Source organism: Opisthocomus hoazin, chromosome 8 (genome assembly GCF_030867145.1).
Source record: "Opisthocomus hoazin isolate bOpiHoa1 chromosome 8, bOpiHoa1.hap1, whole genome shotgun sequence".
Taxonomy (NCBI): Eukaryota; Metazoa; Chordata; class Aves; order Opisthocomiformes; family Opisthocomidae; genus Opisthocomus; species Opisthocomus hoazin.
In genome coordinates, this window is record NC_134421.1 from 30,101,310 (window position 1) to 30,124,198 (window position 22,889).

General features: G+C 40.5%; 1 protein-coding gene across 13 annotated transcripts in view; it reads right to left on the bottom strand.

Moving 5' to 3' along the window:
- Window positions 1-22,889, bottom strand: part of NAV3 (neuron navigator 3) — a 563,756-nt gene that overhangs the window by 171,442 nt on the left and 369,425 nt on the right. For all 13 annotated transcript variants that reach the window (XM_075427918.1, XM_075427911.1, XM_075427912.1 and 10 more), the window contains 2 exons: window positions 18,773-18,890; window positions 18,029-18,081 (listed from right to left, as the gene is read on the bottom strand). In XM_075427918.1, coding sequence (XP_075284033.1) covers window positions 18,029-18,081; window positions 18,773-18,890 — 171 coding nt within the window. The remainder of the gene's footprint in view (window positions 1-18,028; window positions 18,082-18,772; window positions 18,891-22,889) is intronic.

Sequence of the window (22,889 nt, forward strand, 5' to 3'; positions counted from 1 at the left end):
AGAACACAAAAATTTTACTCTACTCATCTATATAATGGTGTGATCTTGCTTATGTTGTCTTCCTTTCTTATGCACGCTTCCTTTTGTGTCTTGTCTGCATTTGCTCTACCCATTTCTATACAGTAGTCTCTACAGCAGACGTCATAAAGCACAAAATACTATGATGGTAATTTCTGAAGCACTTTTGTGCTGCTATAATGGAAATTGTGAGAAGAACGTGTTGCATTTTTTATCAGAATACAGTGCTGGTTTTGGCCTTGAATAGACTCCCGGATTTGGATTCTGAAAACCATGAAAGTATTTCAATATCTTGCATGAAGTTCTTAAAAGCTAAAATGTGACTCCACAGCAGCATGAGTCAAAAGACTAGGCGAAAGTACTTTTCCAGAGTCTCAGAGTAACTCCCTACTTCAGTGCTCTCATCTCTTCAGGTCTGTGACCACTGCCACCATGAAAGAGCCCTACACACGCACTCAGAACACAAAATTGAAGATAAATACTACCTTGGGAGGATGTCTTCTAAGGCAATGATAAAAGGGACTCTGTTTAAACATGGTGTGTTTTAAAGCAATACATCACTTTAGGGAGCCTGTCTATGATCTTTTTTTCAGTTATGCAATGCTTCTGAGTCAGCAAGGTACCAGTGTCTAAATATTTATGGAACTTGGCAACTTCCGAAAATCGGAGGGCAATGTGAAAATGCACGTTTCTTTAAAACAGAGGAGTTTCTCTCCATTAGATCAAAAGGGAATCTACAACAGAGTCTTCATTTACTAGATTTAATTAAATCTTTGAAAGTATTCCAATTCTCTCCTTCACCACTATTTAGTACATAGCAACTTCATTTAGCTCATCAATAAAAGCACCTTTTAAAAGTAAAAGCAATTACAACCCATGACAGGCTGAATCCTTTAAAAGATAAGTAAACAGGTAAACTGTGGGACATTCCATTGCATCTCTTGAACTTTGAAAATGGAATCCATCCAGATACACTTCATGCTTTCTTGACTACACCAGAAGTCATAATGTTACATCCTGTGCAGCAGAGACACTGACAATTTCCTCCGATCCTTCTGTCCTTTTGATTTTATAAACATTCTGAAGTTTTTTTAGTTAGATATATTTTGCATATTACCCTGAAAAATATTCATAGAACATTAAGCTCATCAGAAGAAAAGTGATAAAAATACTTGTACAGCCCAGAGACTTCTGTAGGTCTAAAGTTATACAACTGGTCCTTCAGCTGGAACTTCAAGTTCTTGGGAAAATAAATGTAGGAGAGAACATAAGTCACTGGTTTCCCTTCATGCTTACTTTTCATATTACTGACTCAAGATTATCTAAACCCTCAAGAAAAGGCTCAAAAGAAACAAAAATGGTGATGGGTTGAGGTCACAGGTGAAACTATTCAAGTTAAAACACAGATCTTTAAAATCCATAGGGAGAATATTAAAGACTCAGACTCAGGCTTTCACTTTTGCTAGTGTACCTGAGCATTACATTTTACACCATGTTTAGCATAGTATACAAAGAAATATCAGGTCATGCTGTATATGTTTTCATACCATGCTTATAATGAGCCTTCACTGTTACCCATCTCTTTGTTCTATGCTCATAATCAAGGGAAGCATTTTCCACATTTTCACAGGATCTTGTGTCTAGATTCTCAGTCAATGAAAATAAAAGCACCTGGAACCATGGAAGGCAACGGGATCTCTGCTCTAAAGCTCAACAGGTCCGGGAGTATTCTTCTTGTCTTTTTAGCCAAATGTTATAACAGAAACACCAGAAGTGCTCGAGCCTATAAAGTGAGGCCTTAACAAGCGTTTGCTGCTTGTTGTCATTTCACTTCCAGTTGTAGCCAATGAAGTGTGAAGTGGAGGAGGAAGCATTTCTTTAAACAGTTAGCCAAGTGGTATCATGTTACAAAATACGGCCAGTATTACTTGAAAAATAAGCATTTACTGGGGTTTGGAGGAGGCGCATATCTTCAAATACATTAATTTATATGATGCAACAATATAAATCTTTCAAAACTGTTTATGTGAAGAAATCCAAATAGAAGCCTTCTATATACAAGAACTGTGAGGACACCCTTGGACATATGTTTACTGTGGAGTGTTAATACTAATCTGTCCATGAACTAAGTGAGAGCTTTTACAAAAAAAAAGCTAATTTAAAGTTATTATTTGGAGGAATTACTGAGAAAATCTGTGAGTGACAGGCAAAACAGCCTGCAAGACTGGGATGCTGGTTCGCTAGTTATGTGTGCAGTTAAAATACACAAAACTGTAGCTATCTAGCTTCATGAACTCATACTTATTTCACATGCAAATAGGTCTCAGACCTCAAGTGTGGAAATCCTAGGACAAAGAAAATTCTTGTGGTATTTTTTCCCTAGAGGGAAATGTCATTGGTATGCTCCCATTGTAATTCCAAAGAAACTCTGAAGAATCAAGAGGTATGAATAATTCAAACAAGGTTCCAATTAGCTGACAATGCAAGCCTAAACGAAGCATATTCTAATTATTACAGAATTAAAGACTGCCAAAAGCTACAAGCTAAAATACAAACATTTTTCTATTGAAGAAAGACTGTTCCGATTCAACTCTCAGGACTTCACAGGTTTGGTGCTGGTCAGGATGCAACCTGAAAAAACTGCTAAGAACTGCATAGGTAAACAAATGCTTTGAGTTGATGTAAACTCTTCAAAAAGCAAAAATTATGTGTGATCAGCTCATGAGGCTGAATACAATCAAGTCCTAACAAAAAAAGTGTATCTTGGACTGACTCTGAAACTGAACCCTGCCCAGACTAATTCATATCCAGACACTGGGCCAACTTAAAATAAGTATAGCTCTGATTTATGTCATATGATCATCTGTTGATCATATGGTCAGCAGACTCCTCAGACTAGGATTGTTCTAAATAATTCCTGCACATCAGAAAGCTGCCAAACAGATTACTGTATTTATGCTATTTATTTCTGCTGAAACAAAAATGGTTGTACTGTATTCTAACAATTTGTGTATTAAGTTTCATGTCATAGTGGATTTAAACAGACAAGTTACATAAAAAAAAACCCATAAGAAGATTGTGTTAATATTTTAATTAACCTGATCAAAAGCCTGTACATGAAAAGGGATTAGTTAATGCTGTTGAAATAAGCAGTCTTTGTGATAATTTTCCTGTCCTGCTGCTAGCTTAAGCCAATTTTACCTTTGTGTACTTTAATACTATTGCCTATAATATGGTCACCAGTTGTAACTGAGTTTATATTTAGAGTTAACATCACTATTTAAGTCCAATTTAATGTCACCAAAATTTTCACTAATACAGAAGTTCAGCTGTCCAGTGGTACCTTATGCCATTCCAGATTGATCAGATCCATGGGTTCCTGACAGCAGGACCAGGTTGGCAGAGCAGTAATTGCAACCAATGAAGAAAATAGGACTACTCTACACCTCATCCCATGGATCTCTGAGAAATCCAGTACGCTTCATTTTGACTTTTCATAGAATAAATGGTGATCGTAACAGTAGTCCCTAAATGAATACTGAAGGAGCAGGCAAAGAAGTGCCTTCTAATCCCCATAATACAAAAACTTTAGATATTGAGGAAAGAGAAGGTGAATGGACCAAAAGAAATTACAAGGGTTACTTCTCGTTGATAAATCACCTCTTGCATTGCTGTACTCAGAGAAGGAATATTGACCTCATGGACCATTGCTCTGATGCAGCAGTGCGTGATCTTTCACATGTGCCAGCAATCAGGCTTTGGGGGAAAGGCTGTAGGTAGCAGGGATTTGCAACAGGGTTCAAAGACGAGTTTATTCTTTAGGTACAGTTACTGCCAAATAAAAGAGCAAGGTTAGTTGGGTTAGTGTGCATAAAAGTCAAGGAACTCCAACATGGTGAGTCTGTAAAAGACACCGTAAAATCAAGCGGATTTGGCATTCTTTCCACAAATGGGCTAGCACTTAGCTGTAGCAGATGTAGGCAGCTCCTGTTCCAGCAATGATCAAGGGCAGAGTGAGAAAATACATCTGGACTGATCGTAGTAGTTTCAGTATGCACCTACTTTCTGTTTTTTCTCTTCATTTTCTAACATTGTAATTGTATTCTACTCTGGAAGTAATGCAATATTGCCGAAAAACTGGCATAAAATTTTTGGTATTTTACTTTCCAGCAGGAGAGCAGGGAGAGGTTGTCAGGTCTTTTTTTAATACGCTTAAAAATTACAAATGTAGAATGACAGGATGGTTTTTGTTACCATGTTGGCTTGTAATTAACACACTACATCATTGTGACACTCTATGCTACTTTATTATCCTCCTCTCTTGCAGCCTCTGCTATAGGGTTAAACTTTGAAATGTGAGGTATGTATAGCCACTAAAAGATGACTCAGTGAGAAGCACTGTCACCTAGGCATAATGTACCACACAATACCTCCACAGCTTGACAATTTGGTGGACAGTGTTCATTTTAATTTTAAGCGCATGTGAGTGTTTAAAATTACAAGTGTGTCTTCTCCCCTCCCTTCTGCAGCCGAATTCACAATGCAAACCTTGTTTCACCCCAACAACTGCTAGTTACAATCCCTCTCATTTTCCCTTAATTACAATGGAAGCCACAACTTTTTGCTTTCTGGCACCCTCTGCTGCTTTACACATTACACCACAGACAACATTTTGTAGACAGTTGCACATTTCCTGTATCTTCATTAACACATCTTCCCAGTAGTTGGATTTCCCAACCAAGCCAAAGAAAATATGATGATATAAACACTTAGTGTGTGCCCTCATTTATTGTTCGCAGGTCTCAATGCTTAAATCTCAAAATTATGTTCAGTACCTCTTTTCTAAACCTAATATGGACTCACCCTAAGGCACAGAGATAGTAGCTCTGGTAACTCTGTAGAAGAGTGGCCATCTCAGACTCTCACAAATGTCCAGAAAATGCAACAGTGCATCAAATCTTCCAGAATTTTGAAGCTCCCACAAAACTTCATTCACAAATGAAAGGCACGGAGAGTGGCTTAAGTGCCTTTCAAAGTGAATAAAATCATTAGGGGTTCATCTGAACTACAAAAGGTCCTTCATATGGATGCATGTCTATGTGTGTGTGCAATACATGCCAAAACACATGCCCACATTGTTTCTTGAGGATCTTGCATGTTGCTGAAGCTGCAGAATGAGGCTCAATGAATGCAGACAAGATAGGAAGTGGCAGATAACCATTGGAAGAAGAATGAGTGAGAGAACTTGGGAATCCACTTCAAATTTAAGAAACGGTCTTCTGCGAAAAGTCTACCTCTTCAAGGGAACTCCAGGATTTGCAGATATGGAACAATAACCTCTCCTAACTAACATACAGCACACAAAATTATAAGACAATCTAAGTAGAACTGTTGTAAAGGGAGAGGTTAGAAAATCTTCAAATAGAAGTAGTAAGTCTTCATCTATAATCATAACAGAACTGGCATTTTGCCACAGTTCAAAAACAATCAGCCATTTGATAAAAATCTAGAAAGCTGACAAAATCTCAAAATGACCAAAAAGCCTTGTTTGGATATACTGTAAAATAAAACCACTTCAGAGACATTGTTTATTTTCTCATAAAGCTTAAATCTGCATTTTCGCTGTTCAGCTAAAGAGTACACATTTTCTTCTCTATTTTTAAAACCAGTAAACATTCTAGACATTCCTAGTATTTATAACAGTCTCCCTATAGAAGCCGATAAAAATACACCACCATGAAGCACACGTATTTACTGTAATCCTGCTGCTGCTATCCTGGGAAAAATATATTAATGTCTATAACCAACAGGTGCTTTCTAAAGTGCTTGTCATAGTCAGTTTGTGTGTATGAATTTTAACTACATGTTTGTGTTAAAACTTTTCAGTGCATTTCTATTAATGGAGGTTTCAAGGACATTTCACAGAATCACAGAATCACAGAATAGTAGGGGTTGGAAGGGACCTCTGTGGGTCATCTAGTCCAACCCTCCTGCCGAAGCAGGGTCACCTACAGCAAGCTGCACAGGACCTTGTCCAGGCGGGTCTTGAATCAGAGAAGGAGACTCCACAACCTCCCTGGGCAGCCTGTTCCAGGGCTCCGTCACCCTCAGAGGGAAGAAGTTCTTCCTCATGTTCAGACGGAACTTCCTGTGCCTCAGTTTGTGCCCATTGCCCCTTGTCCTGTCGCTGGGCACCACTGAAAAGAGCTTGGCCCCATCCTCCTGACACCCACCCTTCAGATATTTATAAGCATTTATTAGGTCCCCTCGCAGCCTTCTCTTCTTCAGGCTGAACAAGCCCAGTTCCCTCAGCCTCTCCTCGTAGGGGAGATGTTCCAGTCCCCTCATCATCCTTGTAGCCCTCCGCTGGACTCTCTCCAGTAGCTCTTCATCTTTCTTGAACTGGGGAGCCCAGAACTGGACACAGTACTCCAGATGAGGCCTCACCAGGGCAGTGTAGAGGGGAAGGAGAACCTCCCTCGACCTGCTGGCCACACTCTTCTTGATGCACCCCAGGATCCCATTGGCTTTCTTGGCAGCCAGGGCACACTGCTGGCTCATGGTTAACCTGTCGTCCACCAGGACACCCAGGTCCCTCTCCACAGAGCTGCTCTCCAGCAGGTCCACCCCAAGCCTGTACTGGTGCATGAGGTTGTTCCTCCCCAGGTGCAGGACCCTGCATTTGGCTTTGTTGAACCTCATCAGGTTCCTCTCTGCCCAGCTTTCCAACCTGTCCAGGTCACGCTGAATGGCAGCACAGCCTTCTGGTGTATCTACCACACCTCCCAGTTTGGTGTCATCAGCAAACTTGCTGAGGGTACATTATAACTCTTCATCCAGGTCGTTGATGAAGAAGTTAAACAAGAGTGGGCCCAGTACTGACCCCTGGGGGACACCACTTGTCACCAGCCTCCAACTAGACTCAGCGCCGCTGATGACAACCCTCTGAGTTCTGCCATTCAGCCAGTTCTCTATCCACTTCACCGACCACTCATCCAGCCCGCACTTCCTCAGCTTCCCTAGGAGGATATCATGGGAGACTGTGTCGAAAGCCTTGCTGAAGTCAAGGTAGACAACATCCACGGCTCTCCCTTCGTCTACCCAGCCAGTCATGTCATCGTAGAAAGCTATCAGATTGGTCAGGCATGATTTCCCCTTGGTGAATCCATGCTGGCTACTCCTGATAACCTTCTTTTCTTCCACTTGCTTGATGATGGCCTCCAGGATAAGCTGCTCCATCACCTTTCCCAGGATGCAGGTGAGGCTGACCAGCCTGTATTTATACATCGTCTCTTTGTCTAAACATCTGCATCACAAATATATGTTTGATAAATTCCAAAATTTCAAGGAATGTTCGCATGGTATTTTTGAGAAAAAAGAACAAGACAGAAAATTGAAAAAGGTATAAAGGTAACTACAGATGGGGGAAAATGGGGAGACAGTCAACTGCATCTCTTCAAACAGTAAATACTTCACAGTGTGTGTCATCCACAAGTCTTCACGCATGAAGTACTCCTGTGTTTAATCTCTGCGTGTCCTCCCAATACAGTTTAACAGAACGTGTTTCTGGTTGAATGAAATTCCTGACAAACACAGTTGAGGGAAGAGATGGGTGAGATGGGCATGCCTCAGAGGCATAGAAGTACTGGTATATTCCAGATGTAGATTAAAGGGGCGGGGGGGGTGTTCAAGGAATTACTAGCAAAAAAGCAATGTTTGAAGGGAAATAGTTGATTTTAAGGAATGAAAAGATCTTATTGTGTTCAGCAATCTTGGTCTACAGAAGAAAAATGTGCACAACCCGAATCCTACCCCTAAATCAAATACTCCCATCCCTAACCTAACTTCTCAGTAGATTTCATGGAGACGGATATCATCACAGTATAAGTACTTATGACATGATTATTTCATTAACATCTAGATGAGTTATTCTCATGTGATTTCACACACTAATAGGACAAGGAATTTGTAAGCCTAAACAAAAAGGCTAATAAATGCATGCAACTTATATTTAGTGAATAATATACTTCTTCCAGCCTAGTAAAATAATACACAGGATGTGTTCCTGTGGCTTTTTCTTTTATGACTTCAGACAGTCAAATGCGAGTGACTCAGGGGAATATGCATCGCACTGCCTGATGCAAGTGAGTAACTCTTAGCTGTTCTGTGAAGAGGGATTGTCATAAATTCTGTGGTTCTTTTAATGTTCTCAGATCTTCCCTGCATGTAAAGAGAACTGCTTGTTTCAGTGCAGAATAAAGAGGTCTAACAAAAAGCCAAACCAGAATCAAATCATATCAAAAAAGTGATGATTTGGTTGCCTTCTATTCCCCTTCCTTTCCATGCTTGTAACACCCTTAGGCAGGATGGATGAAGTTTCCCATCCATTATGCTCTTCCAGATCTAACACTTGCAGCAGTCTTCCCATCCTTTCCTTAGATTCTTCTTTCCCTCATAATAAAAACATATTTAGTCTCCCACAAAAAGGCAATTGTTACTCTACTTTTTTGTCCAGCTCTCACCCATAATATATTTTCTCTTCAATTTCTAGAGGTTTTAGAAATTTTAGAGTCTGTTCAGAAAAGCATTTGGAATTCCTCCTCTGCCAGTTCTACGATAAACAAATTTGCCTCTCATCTTACTCAAACTGGCTATGTTAATAATATTAATAATCTCTTTTTAGCAAAAGTTGGAACCAGAATTCCAACATCTTCATCCTTCAATGTCAACCACCTTTAACGTTAATATTTTTAACCTTACCCTTACAGAAATACTGTGCTCTTTTCTTTCTTTATTCCCTCCATTCATAGCATCACAATTATTCCCGTAATGTATCCATAAATGGACCCTCATTATTCCCTTTAATTTTTTCTTTTGGGGTGCTACGCATCTCTATTTTCGATGCTCTCATTTTCATTTTTACTCTAGTCTTTATGTCATGTTAATTTCATCTGGAAACAAGAAATAAACTACAATTTCTGCACTTCTGAAGGAGATGTTACTTCCTGAAACTATTCTTCAATTTATATTATCTATTTGTATATTTGCACTGTAGATATACCTACATGCATTGCTGTTAGCCAGAGAATTTTTAAATTCTGTGGAATACAGCATTACAAAGAAAAGCCATGGGCCCCCTATAAGGCACACAAAAGCTTATAGAAAGAATTTGCTGATGTCTAAAATAAAGAGGGAGAGTCCAGTCCTGAAGGTCAGCTTCTAAAATTTTGTCTTGCACCTATCATCTATGATTCAAGAGTTTGAAAGGGCCTATTTCACTCTCCGAAATGTTTGGTGCCCTGAGAAAATTGAAAGCAGTTAGGTATAACCTGATGCTCAGTACGCTTGTTCAACAGAGTGTCTGCTTCCCTGCACGTGGCAGAGGATCTCATGCAGATTCCTGCTGTCATCCCTATTATTTCTAGGTGGCAACATGAATACATGTGTAGAAGGCTTGATAATCATCTCATACTACTTTGAGCTCCAGGACTTGACATATGAATTGTATACCACAGGATTTCTCAGACTGCAGCAATAAGCTTCAGGGCCCTATAAACCTGAACAGTAGAGTTAAAAGAAAATGCATCTTAGTAGTTATGCTTCTATCATCAACCAAGGAAATATGGAGACCGCAATGGGATAGTCAGCTTGAACATTCAGCAAATGCCAAATGAACTGTAAATGCTCTGAAGCCAGCTTGTACATTGTACACTGCGCAGTGTATTGCAAGTGGCTGGATGTGTCAAACGCCCAAGAAAGTCTTCCCTGGAACAGCTGAGGACAGTCACTGAAGCAGGATGTGGGAATGGGGTTGGTTCTCAAAGGGGAGATCACACTCTGAACCTACCTAGGAAATGAGAGGACTTGTCCAAGAAAACATCTTCAGAAGGATAGCTAAGACATGCTCCTGGCTGTGACAATCTTGCGCACTTTCTTGGGAATCCCAATAAGGGTAATGTAAATCAACTACCTAGTGAGGAATCTCAGAAAGCACAGCTCATTACGTAAAAAAATTGTATAGGTCTATAAAACTAGCATCAAAAATGGGATATCTGAATATGTACCATGTTGAGGAGTGTAATTTCCTGCATATATAAGCATCTACTCAGCTCCTTTCATAATAGAGCTGTATCAGCGTTGCCTGCTTCATTTCAGAGCTTTCACTGTTGCAAGGTAGAAGAGAACAGACTGTGAAAAGAAGTATCTGTCATCAGTGTGGCTCCAAAGGGTATTTTACCCACACTCCCAAATAAAAGAATTGCATGATGCTTTACTCTGCCAAACCACAAGAGCCGGATTGAGAAATGCAGAGTTAACTGGTAAGTAAATCCATGGGGAGGAGGGATGCCAAAGAACATGTACACTGTGCATCAGCATGACAAATTCTTCCCAGGGAACAGGGAGTATGATTCTTCTGCCATCGCTTACAAAGTTCAAGGAACTGCTGCTGCTGTTGGGAGCTGGGTAACGTGCAGGGATAGGCTCAGCTACACTGAGGGCAAAATGTCCTTACAAAACTCCCCTTTGGGTAACACCCTGACTCGATGCCATGCGAAGGTTTGGACAATATGGCAGTTACCGAGAGAAACTTGGAGCCCTTTAAGCTATTTTGTTGTTCAAATACACCCATGGGAATAGAAATCCAAGTGTGGACCTTTAATTAAGGTAGATCAGGATCTGCTCCAAGAGGTAACAGGTCTCTTTATCTAAGGAAACCTATAAGGGAAAACTCTCATTGTAACACTGACATGACTGCTCATCTCCAGTGTGGCTAGGTCCTTTATAACGACCCTGGCAGATAGGGAGATTTGTAGAGTAGAGGGGAATTTTAAGATGATATTGGAAATTCCCATGCTAAGAGTACACAAGAAGCCAAAAGATATGGTATTTAATCTGTATTGCCAGGAAGTTGATAGAATGGAGAAGAAATGGTGCTTACCATCCTTCTCATGATGGTAGACATGCTGCGTACAAAAGGTAAAGGCCCCTGTGTGCTGATTTTGAAGCTGTACATTGAAAACTCCTCTGGCAAATAAAAATAAGGATATATATACCTGATGTGGGCATGCCAAATAGTCAACAATCTGGATTATTGTAATCTAGAACACAAGTATAGTGTCACTGGAAGGAGAATCTTGTCTCTTTCTCTATTCCAGATCTGAATACTCTCTTCCAACTTTAAATCGTCTAACTAGTTTCCAACATGAGCAAAACTCTTAATCTTCCTTTGATCCTATCCACACAGTCCTTTACCTAACATCTGGGCATATTCTTCAATTCTGCTGTCCCCCAAACACCCACACACAGGTTGTGACTACGTCTTGCAGATTCTTTCTATATAACGCAGCTAAAAGACGAGCTTTCCTATCTATAAGCACAGGAAACATGTCACGGGAGCTCAAATTCTAATTACTACCTTTTTTTTTTCTTCTGGCTTTACTCGATCAGCTTCCTAGATATCATGCTGTGAACCTGTCATCCTTTTCTAAAAGTTCTTTCATTTTTTCCCTCTCAAAGGCTACTGCATTCTCAAATCCCAGATCCCCCTTGCCTAGCACAGGGGACAGGGAAAGGAGCTTTTGACTCTGTCCTGCCCATATTGCGAGAAGCCATTTATCTGAGTACATTTTAAAATAGATATTTGCACCAACTAAGGCTGTTTTCTCAGGCCTTGTCCTGTCTCTTATGTAAACCGCATCTTCCCCAACGCAGTCATCATCAAGAAAACTTGATGTGTATCTGTTAACATTTCATTGGTAAAGGGTAGAAGGATTTGAATACACATTTTTATTCAGCTGCAAGATCCTTCTGCAGCTTCACCATCAGATTTAGAATTTATTATCCTGAGTAACTATTTGCAAATTTTGTCATTCTACCATTCATGCCTTTTTGCAGATCGTTCGTGAACATAATGAATGAGTCACAAGCACAGATCCTTGGGGCACGCGAATCATAGACTGTCTTTTTACAAGCACTGACCAGTTATTCCTTGTTTTCTGTTCCTAGTGAGTTGTTAATGGCATGTATGGGGATCTCCAAGAAACAGTTTATGACTGATCCCTTGCCTGTACTTCCATCCCACACCACAGCTATTTAAACCAACTTTAAAAACTTACTGAAAACCTGGTAAGTCCAACAGTACTCTTTCTTTTTAGAGTGAAATGCTTTTACTTCTCTTACACCCCATCACATGGAAGTGCATACGCTCCAATTAACACACTTCAGGCTATTCACTGAATTTCTGAAAACAAAGTATGCAAGCATTCACTGGGGAAATACAGGAATGAGGCTGCTGTCTTGTGTTCCATTCATTTAAGCACACCAAACCTGCACAGCTGACAAAACTAAAGTGTCTTATTCCCTTGTATTTGCACGAAACTCCCACAGCAGCCAGTCATCATATCTGTGAAGATCCTCTGATAGCCATGGGATGACAGTCAAGATTTAAACAAAAGAGGATTGCCCAGGTTTCACTGCGGGAAGAAACTGGACTGCACATTAAAGGAGTTGAGATTAGCTTTCAAAACTCAAATTGAATTTCCAGTTGTAAGGGACCATATTTCTACACTCAGCCAAAATTCTCTGTATATTTCAACGTGTCACATTTGTGTGGAAGGCTCAACCTGCAGGTGCTCCAAAGAACAGAAAGTATATTTTTAATCCATATAGTTGATGTCACCAACTGCACCAGCAAAGCCAGAAGATTCTTACACAGTTCAACTCTTGTGCGGACAGAAAAAGCTCACACGGACCCACCTGCCAGTGAACACAGAGATGACTTTTTCAGGCTTCCTGGTCCTCAGAGAGCTCCACTTAGCCATACCCCACACAATTTCATACAGAATTCTACGGGCCTTAATAGAACCTACAATGCTTACATTATACAAAACTATCCTGTTTTTCACAAACAAATTTTAGACACAGAATGCTAATGACGATATTCTCGTCCCTGGATATTGGCATTCCTGGGTACTGAGGGTTGCAACTCAAATGTCCTGCCCAGCACATCCCTGACAGAGGAAGGCAGGTGTCTATACTGAAGGGAAATATGCATACTGTAGGGCAGGTGTACTCTGTGGCACGCTTAGCAGTTCCAGTTTCCTCCTATTCATCCTGTCCATGGGCTGACTCCCCGCTAAGAAGAGATCTGCATGCACCTCATCCCCTTGCAGTCTTGGCTTCTTCTGGAGAACAACCCAAGCATATGAGCAGAGAGTGAGCCACAGTGGGCTTTTGTGGGACTACATGAACACTCTGAAGAACATCTACCCAATAAAGTACAAAGCAATGTCTACCAGTATAGACATGGTCACTTCGTCCTACTTCAGCTTCAGGTTTCACACAATTCTTTAACTATGTCACAGAAAGTTCTCTCACAAAAATGTTCCCTGGTTAAGGAGACTCATTCAGTCACTCCACCTTCTTGTTAAACTACACAATTTTTCTTCAGACTCATAGAATATAGCAAAATTGCTGGCATTTTTGTGGCTCTTTTTGGAAATATTTTCAATTTATTAACATATTTTTAAAGGCATTATTAACAAAATCAAGTACAATGTTGTAGAAATGATCTTACAAGTGCTGCACACAGTCACATCGATTCCCACTTTTACCAGATGCACTGCTACTCACTCATAGATGGTATCAGCTCTGGTAACTGCAGCTTTTTACTGAATGTTCATATCTAATTGGCAATGTGCTACACCTCCAACACCTTTTCCAACTCCCTGATTTCCAGGATGTGGTAAGCAAGACCTGCATTTTTATTGAACTCAACTCCCTCTGTTGAACTGCAGCATGTCTGTATCCTAAACTAAAAAAATTACCTTTGAAGTACATTTTTGGTTATATAAACTGGTAGAAAACTGTGCCAAAGACAAGACTGACCAAATGTAAAATACCCTTCATTAAATGCGTGTAACTACATTAGAGGCCTTTTAATAAGAAGTGTCTCTCCAGCCCTTTTATAACTACGAAAAAAACCCTACTACCAACTACAATTAAGGATGCTTTTGTACATAGATGTGTAGTGGCATAAACAGTTGTCACAGGAAATATCAAGAGCTAATTTTAAGGAAGATAAAACAGCTAATAAGACAATGTCAATCTCTGAAGGAAAAATCAACTTGAAAAACAGTATACTTAAAATTTTTTGTCAACTTTGAATTGATTTTACTACTTATGCAGCTGAAAACACCATAAACTGCATGAGGAAAGAACAGAAACACTAGTTTTGTAAAATTGTCAAGGGACCATACTGCAAATATCACCAGAAAAAGATTTTCACTCCAACACTTTTTGACTCCCTTGCATTTTCTCTGACAACTCCAGGATGGATTAAATTGGATACTTGGTGTGCTTACTATATGTTTGATAAGATCTGTTTAGAGACAAAACATTGGAGATCTTCCAGTACATTTTTAATATGTTAAGGAAGAAAAGAAATCTCCATTCTTTCTCTTTGGAGCGTTAGAGAAAAGCTTTATAACATATTGTCTACCCAGGACACTATCCTGCTTTCCCTAATGAAGGGGAAACTTACAACAGAAATTTAAGGAACAAATAGTTTATAAAAGAAACAGAAGGAATTAGCTTTTGGTTATATCAAAAGGTAAAACCTTGAAAGACCACTATCTTCTAAAAGAAAGATGATTCTAGGTTTCCTTAATTGATAGACTTATGGAATAACTCATACAAGGAAAAGATAGAAATGAATGTGGTATTTTTTTCCATTAAATGCCTTGAAAGAGATGATGAAAAAAAGGCTGAAGTGCTATATTCCTTCCCAAATGCATAGATGTGAAATAAAAAAATAGACAAGGCAAGGAGAAGCCTCTATATGATGTTGTAGACAGACAATGTACATTACAATACACAGAGTTTTAAATCCTTATTATCTTTATGAAAATCATTCATAAGAAATGCCAAAATCTTTTTACCACAGTAGATTTACCCAGGAAACAAGCAAATCTTGCCAATTCTCTTGCAAGTTCCATTTATTTAAATCTTCTTAGATTTGAATGTGAAATAATTATTCCCCAGTACATCTCAGGTTCTCAAATTCCATGTGTGACATCAAATGTGAGAGCATAATGACAGCCATCAGGATCCTGGTAAAGCTAACTATGCAGAAACTGGATGCTGCTGGGGTTCACAGGTTTTAATTTTTGTGAACTTGGACCTGTGCAGCCAGTTCCACTTGTTTGCAAGTACTTTACATATCACTGCCAAGATGAGCACAGAGTGCAAGACATTGCAACAGAAAACTAAAGAAGCAGCACTATCTAAATATTTAAAATAAACATTAAAATATGTTTACAAATTAAGGTAACAACTGAATTGAGATGCCTTAAAAATCACTTGAAGCCATTGGCAAGAGGAAAACCAAATGGTGAGTGGAACAGAACTTTGGTAGTGATTAATTATGAACTGATATAAATACAATCTGCAGACAATATCAAATGCTTCCAGCAGCCGACAATCCATGTTAGCTCTCTCTAGCTTCTTTTAAGCTAATAAGATGTCATAGACATCACCTCCTGGGAAGGGTATCAAATGGCAGATGAATAGAGAAAACATTTGTCCTTAATTGCAAGTTATGAGAGTAAAGATCATGAAAACATATGCGACAGGAAAGAGCAGTGGGATTCCTGAGGTTTACAAACTGAAAATGTTACAATGAAAGCGGTTGATGAATGGCTAACATGCATGCTATAGGAATATCACGACTATTGTTGGTTTGACGGCTGATGTTCTGACACATCCCGACAGGAGATATTGTGTTATCTTGGCATACGCCAAACATGTAAACTAGCTTCGACCATGGTTACATTTTTTTTCTGCATATTACAAACCCCAAGAGTCCACTGCTACAAGGAGAACAGAACTGGCGTGTCATTAACTGAGCGGACTACCAAAATTGAGCACTGCCAAGGGAAATTACCTGCAAATGCAGTAAGATACTGCCTTCAGCTAGGCCTGATCAGTGCACAACACAAAGGAGACAAATAGAGGGCAGGCTCAACACCCGGGGTCTCTGAGATGTTTTGAGAGGAAAGCTGACAAGTTTGAACTACTTTAGCTTCAGCACATTTTAAACTTCCTAGCTCAGTCAAAGAAATCAGCAGTATAAAATTGGTATGTCAAAAGGCAGGAAAATAATCTGATTAGACTGTAGAGATAAAACAAAACAGTAGAGAGCCAAGTCAAAGAAGGATGAAGAAATCTATTCTATTTCTATCAAGATAAAGTGGTTAAACGTGACCTCTTAGCACTGTGGCAACACTGGCGTATAACTATGTACAGGAGTATTTGAACCACCTGGTCTGAGACCCAGAGCTCCTGAGACATAGCCTTTGGCCTGGCTGAGCTGAAAGATGTGCTTACAGGAAGAGGACGATGGACACAAAGAGATTCCCACAGGTACTGCTGTGGCACGGGAACGTATTGACCATGCTTCCCACATAACAGCAGCGGAGCTAGAGATGAAATCCAGAATCCCTACGCCACATAAAAATTTACCTATCAACAAGGAACGTACACAAATGTTGTCGCTTTGGACATGAAAACGTTACTAGAGTGAATAGTTCTCTCTGCAGCTTGGCTTTCTCTCATGGAAATGAAGCTCGATAGACATCAGAGTGGTGGGTCCCTAAGCAATCCTGAACAGTCACTAACCACTTACATAACCTTGGGAAATCATATCATTTTCTGTGCTTTTGTCTCTTCTTGTTTGTCTTGTCTGTCTGGAATGGCAGGTTTTAATGGGATTAAAGTAGAGAGTGATTATCTCTTGATCTGCGTGTGTAATATTAGAGTTCCACGCTGGAGTTCCCAACGTTCTCAGCTGGGGCCACTAGGTGCTGCTGTAATATGAGTAATTAAAATAATAACTATTCTTAAGGAAATTGCATATATTCTTACTATGGACTGTTTCATAAAGACTGAAAGCCAGAGGAAAAACTTATTCTAAACCTGCACGTTTTTTGAAAAGTAAGAACTGAAAGACCTGATTATTCACTTCATTAGTACTCAAAAGTTTTCCTTTTACCTTTTGCAGCTTTGCAGAAAAAAGTTGCAAATACCTTCTCCCCTTGAAAAAGGGACTGAATAAATGTAAATTTCTTTCTACTCCACTCCCATTTTTAAGCCCAGCTTCAGCAGTTTGCTGTTATGAAGCTCATCCAAATCACTGCACTCCAAAATGCTTGCCAGCTACACCATTGTGCACCTTATTCACATACTATTCGGATGTGAACAGAAAGGCAAAGTCCTCAGCATGAGAGAGCATGACTGAAACTGCAAATGATTCAGTAAATGCATGGTGATGTTACTGAGGCTCAGATTCTGTACCTGTCAGTTCCACAGCCTTTTAAGGAGGTTTTATCTTATTAAATGTAGTTGACTAGCCATAAACACAGTAAGAGATTAGTAAGACTCCGTATGAATCACAGTCACAAAATGCTTTTTGCCTGAGAGTATTAAAATGACTTTAAGCAGCTGCCAGCTATAGCTCAGAGAACTACATGACTAAAGTGCTATTTCTGAAAGTCTTGGAGTCAGTGCATCTAACTTGACTTCACAGTGGACAGTCCAAAGGGCTATTTATATTCAAAAATAATTTGGCAAGTCTTGCTCATCAAACTAGTTTTCCAGACACAAAGACTCCACTTAAAAGTTTATTCTTGGATTTAGTGCCCTTCAAAATGAAGTTAAATGAAATTATCTGGATTGTCAGAAGAACAGATCAGCTAAGGCAGTTCTGAATTAATTAGAAGTGATAAAGTTTTACTGCTGGGTTACCTCAAGACCCAAAGTTAGCGAGTATAGAAATGAAGTGACAAACACTAAGCACATGTGGGAAAAAAAGTACCAGGAGTGCTATATGAGAATTAGGACTTTATGGTAAACATGTGACAGGCAATTCACAGTTTCAACAAATCATTATTAAAAAGCATTTTAGGAAAGTGCAGAGGTGCCAACACATACTAAAAATATATTTTATTCTTACCATTTGAGACTGACTCCGGGGACAGCCATTGATATCTTCAACCTTTTCATTTGCTAAACAAAAACAGTGAGGAGAAAAGCAGAAGTAAACAATGACATAAAACTTTCCACCCCTTGGACAAAAAAAAAAAAAATCAACCCTAAAAAAACCCAACCAAACAAAAAAACCCAGAAGACGAGCAGCAAAGATACAGCAATAAAGTGCACAGGGTTTTGTTGACACAGAGCTCCTTTCTGAATAAAGCTCAGTCATACAGTAACAACACTCTTGTTAGCAGCAGTTGCTTCCACATGCCAAATCATGCAAAGGGGGAAGTGCGAAGGAGGTCGCTGCTAATTCTTCAGCCCCTGCAAAATAACTGCTGACATGAAATCTTCCACAATTGTCTTTGCAGGGTCAGGATACAGTTTCAAGGCATCCCAGAAAGTATGAGCCAGTCCAACTAACAAAATGCACACATGGGAGACATATGGCTTAATGGAGCATTCATTTCTGACAATTCAAAGTGTGTAAGATACAGTTCTGGCCATTTAAAGTATGGTTAAACAGCCACTTCCAAACATGCTCACATAAACATATTTTTTAATTAAGACAAGGATGAACCACACAAATATCAGAGACATATGGACCCAGTCAAGTTGTATTATTCAGGGTTCATCTTATTGTTAAATACATTCAACTTGAATTATATATTCCCCCATGCAAGGAGTCAGCTCGCAGTGCGTCTCTCAGCCCTGGTCTTACCGATGATCTGGATGATTTCTGCTAGCAGAACTCCATCTGCAATGTCCTGTTGCAAATCCTTGATCAACCGCTTGTGGCCAGATTTTGCTAGGTAGTGGTTAGCCCAGTCAGTGTAAATCTGCAGAGCAGAGGGGGAGGGCAACGGGGAGCGGGGGAAAAGAGAAAAAAAGACAATAACAATTCTTAAAACAAATGTTGGCTTGCACACCAGAACTGTTCTGGATCACATTCCCATTTAAGAAGCGAGCACCAAAGGAAACAATTTTAACGTTGTGTTTTTTGCCTTTTTCTTTTTTTTTTTAATGGCCATGCCCCTCCCCCTGCCATTCTCTGTTTTATTTTAACTTCAAATGATTCAGGCTGTTTCATGAGGGTTCAAACATGCTGTGACCAAGCAAAATTCCCCTTATGACTGTAAAGGAAACTCCTGTCGTAAATCAGGCACATCTACCGCAATTCTACCTCCCACCGTGTTTCTACCTCTATGCACCCCCTCCACCAACTTTCACGCTCTGGGGCTGCCTAAGAGAAAGCAATAGCAGAGCCGCACGCCTGTGTTTTGGTAGGAGTTCATCGGGTTGTCGCTGGGGATCCCGTGCCTGGCGATGCCTCTGCGACCCTTTCTGCAGCTATCGCCACGTCCTGCTGCGCAGGACGTTTGTCCCCTCGCCTGCGGTTCAGCGTGCTGTAACGTGCGCAGAGGGGACCGAGAGTGCCAGAGGTACAGTAGTCTCATCGCTGGAATTAGAGTATATATTCCAGAAATATGCGGCGTCCCTTCTCAGCCAAAAGAGGAGGGGAGAAGGGTGAGAGACTGAGCAGCACCAAATACTTCGCAACAGGCAGCACAAAAATGGCACTTATCAACAAAAGGTTGAAAAGGGCCAGCTGAACGGCATCCTCCAAAGTAAGGGAGGAGAGGGACTGAAGAGAGAGGCTGAAGGCATTTCATCAGGCTTATACACAGAGAGAGAGTTTGGTAACAACTACAGCGTGCACACAAGGGGAACCGGGTTCATTCAGGGGCAACAGACCCCTTCCCCCACGTACTGATGGAAGAGTGCACCCCAAGAGGTGCTCACACCATGTCAGGGGGACCCAGCGCACAGAGGCAGCTTGGACTAGGGGAGCTTGGCACAGGGGTGTCACACAGCCAGAGGGTATTTGTGGCCCTTGGCAGCCGAGCCGGCACTGGCTCCCTCTTGCAGGGTGTCCGTGGCCTCTCTCCTCACCCCAGGAAAAAGGATTTGTACAGAACCTCCAGCTACCAGGGGATGTTACCACTGAGAGAGAGCATCACTGTGTAAGTAAATACAACATCTAAGGTTCTTTCTCTGCTGAGAATATTATTTGAAAATGTTGAAACTGCACCTCTTCCATAAAAATGAGATGAGCTCACTTTACAAACATCCTTTTATTTAACCTCACACACCCTTGGGAGGAAGGGGTCAGAATCCCATTTTGTCAACAGCAAAACAGAGGCCAAAGCCATGAACTGCTAGTTCACCAAGGAAATCTGTGGCAGAGCCAGCCTCGGCCGGGAAAATGGATGGAATTCCCAGTCCAGAGTCTTGCCCAGAGAACCAATCTCTTCCTTCCACCCAGCAAAAGTATCACTTCTCAGTCCATGTTCACATGCTAAGAACTCCTTCGCTGAGTACCCTTGTTACAGTTTTTCTCCCTCTTCATTAGAAGAGACAGAGAACTGTAACTTTTTGGGTTTACCCTATTTCTTCTTCTATTCCCGCAGGTGGACCACCAGCTGGTTTGCCATAGCTCTCTTGACAGCTTTGGAACTCTAGATAACTCCACAGCAGTAAACTGTGGAAGTGGATTCAGCTCTCCCATAGCCAAAGGATGGTGCTGTTAAGTGGAGCCCTAAATTTACCTGCCGCAGCCAGAAGTCTGCTTTGGTCACCTGTGCTTTCACTGACTGATATTCTTTTTTGGCTATTACGGGTGAGTGACATGCAAGGTTGCATTAAAATATATATTTTTTTAAGCAAACTGTAGCTAAGAAAGTGTTTCTTCAACTATATAACCATACTTAATACATGCTAACGTGGAGTCTCTAAAGATTGTATGAAGACATATTTAGGACAATATGAAATTATGATGATAAAAGACACATACCTCACCCATAGCATCATGTATTCCCTACTACTAGTATTTCAACTTCAGTCACCCTTCTAAAGTAATGTCTCAGAAACATTGTCTGAGTTATTACTATAAGCAGAACTATTTTCTGTATTCCAATGAAACTGATCCACTGGAACATACAGAATTTAATACCCACTAATATTACTTTAGGTTACTTTCACATTACAAATAAAAATACTTTACCAAGCATTTCCTTCTTCATTTGCACACCCGCACATAATCTGGTGTACCAGTCCTAATTTTGACTACTATTTGAACTATCCTCTCACTAAGCAGCCAGGGAAATTTCATTCTAGCAGCTGCTTTGCAAGTATCCAGTATTCAAAGAATGGGCTCACCCACCCACCCAACCACTTCGTAATTTTCTTTTGTCATTAATTTAAAAGTGACAAGCATAAAGAACCTAAACAGTGATTTGTAAACAAAGTTTGATAATCTACATCATACCAGTGGCCCCTAAACTTTGCTGATGGTCTGTATTTTGATAGTTATACAATGGTGGAAAAAAATACTGGGAGGAAGCAGTGGTAAAAGAGAGTTCTTTCACTTCAAAAGTATTAAAACAGAAGATCAAAAAGGGTCACCTCACCCTTCAGAGTTGTTGATGGAGACAATATAGCAAACCAACACCCAGCTGGCAGTGGAATGTCACGTTTAATTTCCTCTCTTTCCGTAGGAATCACCACTTGCTTCTGTTTCCCCCCTTCCCCATAAGATGCCCATCACATTCATCTCATTCTTCCAGGGACCCAACTGCTCAGGAGTCGGTTGTAAAGAATTGAAAAGCATGCAGATATACACATGAAACTGTAAGAATGTACACATGCCACTACATTCTTTTTACATTAAATTCTCTGATGCAAATATCATGGGAAATAGAGAATCCTCCCCTGAACAGTTTTTAAGTATCAATGTGACTGTGCACCTCTTAGAAATTTTACCTTAAACTCCTTGGGAAAACATAAAGCTCCAGTGTGCATCATCATTGACAATACTTAGTTCGCAAAGGACAGAAAAGTCACGTGGAACAGAAAATGAAAAAATCAGTAACTTCATGCAACAGTCTGCTTTTTATGGGTGCTTCCCTCTCATTGGGTGCTGAGCACCTCTAAGGAGGAGCTGTGCATGCTCCCCCTCTTTTCAGAACTAGCAATAGATCGTTCCATCTTGCACTAATTGTGCAGTAATGTTTCCCACAAATCCTCTTATCTTAGATTTTTCGACAATGAGGCTGTTTCAGAGAAGAACACACACGAGGGGTAGTTGTTGCAACACTTCCTCCCTGCTCCATCGCTTGCTCCAGTAACCAACCCTGCCTCACAGCTATGCACTGGGCCGGGCTCAGACTTACTCATTTCCTCTCCAGGCTTCCTCTCCTACCACCCTGCTTTACAGGCGCGTCTGACCACGGAGTGCTCGACTTCAATGTTGACAACGTACAGGCAAGCCGCTGTTATCTGTGACGCAGAGGACCGGTCTCAGCAACACGATAATGGAACAGACCCGATCCTGTGTTTGTGTGGTCTGAGACTCGTCACGGCGCCCGGTGATTTAACTGCTTGCCACACGAAACAGGATTCAGTGGGGCAATCCGAGCTCGGGCACAGCCTGCTCATGTTAATGACAGTTTCCCCTAGCATTCCTCAACCGCTCGTCATGCTAACCTTCCAGAGTGTAGAGGAAATAAACTCTGATACCCAAATATAGTTATGAACTTCACCTCGATACTCCACACGTAGCTATAAGGAGCGGAGTAACGCTGCTTAGCAGGATCTGTAACGAAGCAATGCACTTTGTAACGCGGTACTTGAAAGAAGTGAAAAAGAGGGGATCTCACAGGTTACTGCGTTCCTTAGAAAATGCTTTAATCATGTCCGTGTGATTATACATCAGGCAGTGCTATAATGCATCCTTTTTAAAATTAATACAGAAATGTTACCACCAACAATCAATGTCA